Source organism: Chionomys nivalis, chromosome 1 (assembly GCF_950005125.1).
Source record: "Chionomys nivalis chromosome 1, mChiNiv1.1, whole genome shotgun sequence".
Classification (NCBI taxonomy): domain Eukaryota; kingdom Metazoa; phylum Chordata; class Mammalia; order Rodentia; family Cricetidae; genus Chionomys; species Chionomys nivalis.
Genome location: NC_080086.1, coordinates 83,236,915 through 83,242,596, shown reverse-complemented (window position 1 = coordinate 83,242,596; position 5,682 = coordinate 83,236,915). Strand labels below are relative to the sequence as shown.

The 5,682-nt window shown below is 49.5% G+C and overlaps 1 protein-coding gene across 1 annotated transcript; it reads right to left on the bottom strand.

Moving 5' to 3' along the window:
* Window positions 1-3,529: 3,529 nt before the first annotated feature.
* Window positions 3,530-5,205, bottom strand: Tacstd2 (tumor associated calcium signal transducer 2). The gene has a single exon (XM_057782857.1). The coding sequence runs from the start codon at window positions 5,127-5,129 to the stop codon at window positions 4,173-4,175; it is 957 nt and encodes a 318-aa protein (XP_057638840.1). The 5' UTR covers window positions 5,130-5,205; the 3' UTR covers window positions 3,530-4,172.
* Between the last annotated feature and the right edge of the window lie 477 nt (window positions 5,206-5,682).

Genomic DNA, 5,682 nt, shown 5'->3' with positions numbered 1-5,682 from the left:
TCAGCTGAACTTGGATGTTTTGTACAAGCCAGAGGAGCCATGACTGTCTCTGTGAACAGATGGTCCCCTAGTTTCCCTATCACAGAAATCTAGAAAAGGAGATGTTTCCATGTGCAAGTGGGTGGATGATCTACGAACTCATTCACAACCAGTAATTTTTCCTCCAGGCTCTTAGGCTAACTTCCTGTAGATCAAACAGGAGTGATATAATCTCTTCAACAGCTAAGCCTGGTCTTAACTATTAAGATCTAACACATTGTTAAATAAAACTATACCCATTTTACAAAAAGGAAAATAGCAGCCGTGACTTCAAAGCTTACCATCTTACAACCATTTAACCAAACTATCGCTCCCATTTAAATGATATCCAAAAGCTATAGAATAATCATATCTTAAAAACAGAAATAAATAATCACCAGGCAGGGTGGCATACATGTTTAATCTCAGCATTCAGGAAGCAGAGGCAGAGAGTTTGAGGCCGTCCTGATTTATAGAGTGAGTTCTAAGCCAGCCAAGAGTACAGAGTGAGACACTGTCTTTAAAAAAAAAAGTGTGTAAATAATCAAAAAACAAATGAGAGTAACCAGGCAGGCAGTCAGGCAAAATGAACACTAGGTGGGACTGTGAGGAGTTTAGGAACTCAAGTATAACTGCCACCTGCTTCCTGGCTTAGGGAAGTCTTTTCTCTGTGTTTTATCCCTTCATCTATATAATAAAATATTCAACTAAATTGACACTTTTCCTGTCTCTAAAGTTCTACCTGGAAACAGTAAACAAAAATATGCAAGAGGGGTAAATAATGCTCGCTATTGTTCTTCTTAAGGGAATAGAAATAGTGGAGAAAACCCTGGTGACTCACAAGGAAATCAACCAGGACTGCTGGTGGCTCAGAGGACGAGTTGAGACCTGATGAGAGCCCCACCTGCTTTTCACATTCCTCTCAGGCCCAGCACCAGCCTGAACTCAAACCAGCCAGCGAAAGGGAAATTTTGGAGTGAGGTGGAATCCTGGAGGAAGAGGCCAAAGTCCTGAAGGTCATTGCTTCAGGAGCTCTGTCCTCAGCAGATAGGTTGAGCTGAAAACAGAAATATAACCAGCTTGGAAGAAATGAAGAGGAAAGGTACCCCCTACACATCAGGTGCTCAGGGCGGTCACATGGGCCAGGAAGTCAAAGCAGACTTTGGCTCATGGAAGATATGTATGCATGTCAACCTCTTTAGACCTTAGTTTTCTTGTGTCATTTGATCTAGAAAAGCAAGCAGTGTAAATAAGCTGAACTCATCAAATACCTCATGTGATCTTCACACAGAGGCGGGAGCTAGTGACTTTTTCACCCAAACAGGATTTGAATTTGGATGCTCCAGTAAGTCAGTATTTCAAAGATCACACCTGTGAGAGGGTAGCCAACTCGAAGCGCTGTAAAGTGCAAAGCATCTACTCAGGGCTAAGAGAAGAAACTGATGTTTCAGCCAGTACCTCATTCTGATAGAGGAAGGCTTTCTCAGAGAGCTCCTTTTTCTAATGCCCACATCCACATTCACATCTGCTTATTTGATTTTTGAGGGTAAGCTAATTTAATGAAACCTGTAAGCTCCAACTGGGCCACAGAAATTTAGTTTTGGGAAACCCCTTGTTCATTTCGCCCTTGTAGTGGAAGGTTAGGTCAAAGGATGCTTTGCCTTCCTGCAAGGCTTTTCAGCTAGGGCCCTAGGGTGACTCTGTAAGAGGAAGGTAGCCACTTGGGAATGAGGACTGCAGAGTCCCTCTCACTAGGGAGTAACTAGGCACTTCCACCTCCAAACCACTGCTGGGAACCTGCCTGAACCCCCTCCCTTCCTTTAAGTGGTTTCACTGGAACAGCAGAGGAAGTTTTAAGCTTGACAGTCATTCCTCCCCAGAAGCAACCTAAACCACCAACGCCAAACACCCACAGTCCCAGCTGCTACCCCTTACCCACTAGCAAGGTACTTTAGACTGAGGCTCAGTTTTGTTCAGCAGAGGAGGGGTGAGAGGAGATAGGTTTCTGTGGAGGAGAAAGCCTTGCATCTAAATATTTGTGGAATATCAGTTTCCCGGCTATTGCATTGACTTGCTGTCCCAGAGCGACACTCTTGGCTTCTCATGAGTAGCAGTGAGCGAAAAGGAAGCGGTAAGCTGATGGAATCGGTGACTGACTTGTACAGCAATGGAAAAAATGGTGCAAGTGCTCATAAATATGGGTTTGGGGAAGTTCCTTAACAGTTTGAACACCAAGATTAGTGTATTTGCCCAACAGCTAAATGAGATTAGTACCTCCTATTTCAGAGTAGGACTCTTACGAGAAAATACTTCGCTTGTGAAACGAAGGAGCCTCACCAGCTCACGCACTTGAGCTGCGGGTGGCACGTGGAGGTCAGCGTGGAGCAGTCGGTCACCAAACCCAAGCCGAACTCGACAGTGGCAGCAACCCCTGGGTCGCCATCTAGTTAGCAGATCAGGTGTCGTTGTCCTGTGCCAGTGTGAAGTGGAGCGTCACTTTTAGTACTCGCAGTACTGTAGTAAGCCCGGCCGCGAAGGGGTGAACCAGACGTGGGGTTTGACAGGCTAGGAGTGGGTGTTGGGACACTGCAGAACTCTGCGGATTGGACCGCTCCCTCTCTCTCTCTCTCTTGCCCTTATTCTCCGCCAGACCGGATCGGCTGGTTCCAGCGGCTCACCTAAAGGAATTTGGGTGGCCCTCCCTCTCCACCGAATACCCAGCCAGCCCTGCCGCGATAGCATCACACTGCACATGCCTCTGGGCAAACGAAAGCCAGGAGAGGAAACCGATACTCGCCTGCCCGCCCAGGCTCTACCCCCGCGCGGCTTCCCTTTGCTAGGCAACCACACCTCCCACCTTCGGAAACTAGCAGGGAACCAATAGTAAATGTTGGAATTTCAGGAAAGCACCTGGAGGCGCTGCCGCACCCCATTCTCCCAACTTCTACCTTCAGATCTTTCCCCCTTACCCCCCTCCCCGATTCTGCCCCCCCCAACACTCAGTAGCAAGCATTTATACAGCTTACCATCGCCAACAGGTGAGTGTTCTTACAAGAAAGAAACAGACTCTTAGCCCTATTTTTCAGAAGATGAGTCTCAGAGACCTGAAGCCACCTACCTAGTCGTTTATTTCCTAGGATTCTTGGGAGTGGTCTTAGCTCCTCCACGTGGCTTAAGAACTATATAAGGAAGGTTTGTTTCTTAATAAGCAGCTAGAGGCTGCTCCCATCTCTCACACCTCTGCCGGTTTGAAGGCGGCTAGTTTTAGCAACCACCTTCAAGGCAACTGCAATTCCAAAGTTTCAATCTTTCCCGTCTCCCCACCCCTCCCCCGCCGCCTGCTGAGGACAGAACCCAGGGGCTGTCAGATGGTAGGCAAGTATACCACCCCAGCCCGCAGGAAACACCAGACTTTCAATAGTCAATGTTAGAATTCCCAAGCATTAGACAAAGGAAAACAACAAAATGATATAATTCTGGAGGGAATTTTCACACAGTCCATCTTCAGGTTTATGCCTTTCCCGTATTTTATTAAACTTGAGTTGTTGCTTAAAAAACAGCAGCATTATCAAAGACGCATCTGTACAAACATTTTACAAAAGAGAAGATTACTAGTATCAGCTCCATCAAGAGCAGGCAGAAGAATAGACACAGTCCAACAGAGATATCTAAAATGTATTCAAATATTGGAAACGCCTTTTCCTCCCGTACAAACGACGGCGGATGAAGAACACTGCGCAGGCTCAATTAGTGAACTTCTCTTCTTTCTGGGAAGACAAGGAGCAGACGGATACCAACCCACAACAATAAAAGCTCTGCTTTCCCATTTCAACTGTTTTAAGTCTTTAGGTGGATTCAAGTCTCTGGGAAACAATTCCGGGCTGCCTGGCACTTGCTTCTTAACTAAGCCACCTATCCCACCTTCGCTTAAATTCCTGGTCAGGTTTCTATTGACCGAACAAGGAATTAAAGAAATGCTTCCTTCAAGACCAAAGTCGAGGAGGTGACCTGAACTCAGCATCTAGCGAATTTGTTTGTGAATAGAGAAGGAAGAGGTCAGAAATGGGAGGAAAATTACCTCCTGGCCAAGAATCAACAAACAGGCCAGTCCATTCTGTCTGGGGTGATGCGGAAGTCCAGTACCTGCTGGGCATCTACAAGCTAGGTTCGCTTCTCATCTCCCCCAGCTCCTTTAGCTCCACCTTTCTGTACTTTCCTGACTTTCTCCGGTTGGTGATCACCAAGACGACCACGCCAGCCACTAGCGCCACCACAACCACAACAATGACAGCGATGAGACCAGCGGTGAGGCGCTTCATGGAGAACTGGGGGGGCTTCTCGTCCAAGTAGTAGATGAGAGTCCGCTCCACGTGCAGGGGCTCCCCACGCACCTGCACATCCAGGCCGCGGAGACCAGTGAAAAGCGACTCGCCTTTGATGTCCCTCTCGAAGTAGTAGGCGGCGTCAGCGATGTCCACGTCTCCCAGGCTCTTCTGCGACGCGTTCTGCCGCAGCTCTATCTGGATGGTGGGCTTCTCGTAGTGCACTGCCGACAGAAAGTTGGGGCGCAGCTGGTAGCGCTCCTTGAAGAGCCGCCGCAGCTCAGAGTCTAAGTCAGAGTGGTTGAAGGCTTGGTCGGTCGGTCGGTGGCTTAATTCAATGAGGATGTGGTGGGTGCGCACCAGTTCGTCGCAGCGCAGGCTCAGGTCGCCCTTGTCCGTGCGGCGCACACCCACTGAGTTTACACACCAGCACACCGAGGTCTGGTTGCACTGGCGTGCCTTGAAGTGACCTTTGGCGTCACACTCTGGGTCGTAGAGGCCATCGTTGTCTACAATCGCATGCTCGCTAGGCTTCACCAGGGTGCGGCCGCTCTTCTGGGCGCTCATGCGCGCCTTGAGCAGCAGGCACTTGGAAGTCAGCGTGGAACAGTTGACCAACACCTGTGAGCCAATTGCCCGGCATTGGCAGACGCCACCTGGGCTCTCAGAGCTGCAGATGGTCATCTTGTTGGTGGGACACTTACAGTCGGTCTGTGCCATGCAAAAGCGGGTCACCACCGCCAGCAGCAGCAGTAGTAGCAGAGGTGCTAACTCCGAGCCCCTAGCCATGGTGGGGTGGAGGAGAGCGTACTTACAGCTACTGACCAGGAGCCGGGATTCTGAAGGATCAGACTGGGTAGGACGTTGCTGGCGACTGCGGCCGGGCCGCTCCCTCCCGCTCTTATATCCTCAGGGACCTGCAGGACTGGTTAGCCAGTGACTCACCCAGTGGAATCTGGGTGGCGCTCCCCATTCCAAGGTCCCACGAAGGAAGCCTCCTGAGATAGGATCAGGCAGGGGAGGCTGCTCCTGCCATCTGCTGACCAAAAGTCCACAGAGGAAACCAGTACTTACCTGGCCCCAGCCTGGAGACGCTGCCCTCTTTATGGCTCCAAACCAGGGGGTCCCATCTTTCTTAGTGCAGCCTCCTGAGTTCCTCTAAAGGCCCAGCTGCTGAACTCCATGCCCATTGCCCATCTCATTCCAGGTCCCATAATCCCATACTTCCTCTTTTTCTCTCCCAACTCCTATCTTCAGCCTCTTTGCTTCCCTCTCTTCTTGCTCCAGGACACCTCATAACATATTTAGGCAGTTCCTTCGTTCTTTCTCTGGTCAACAACAT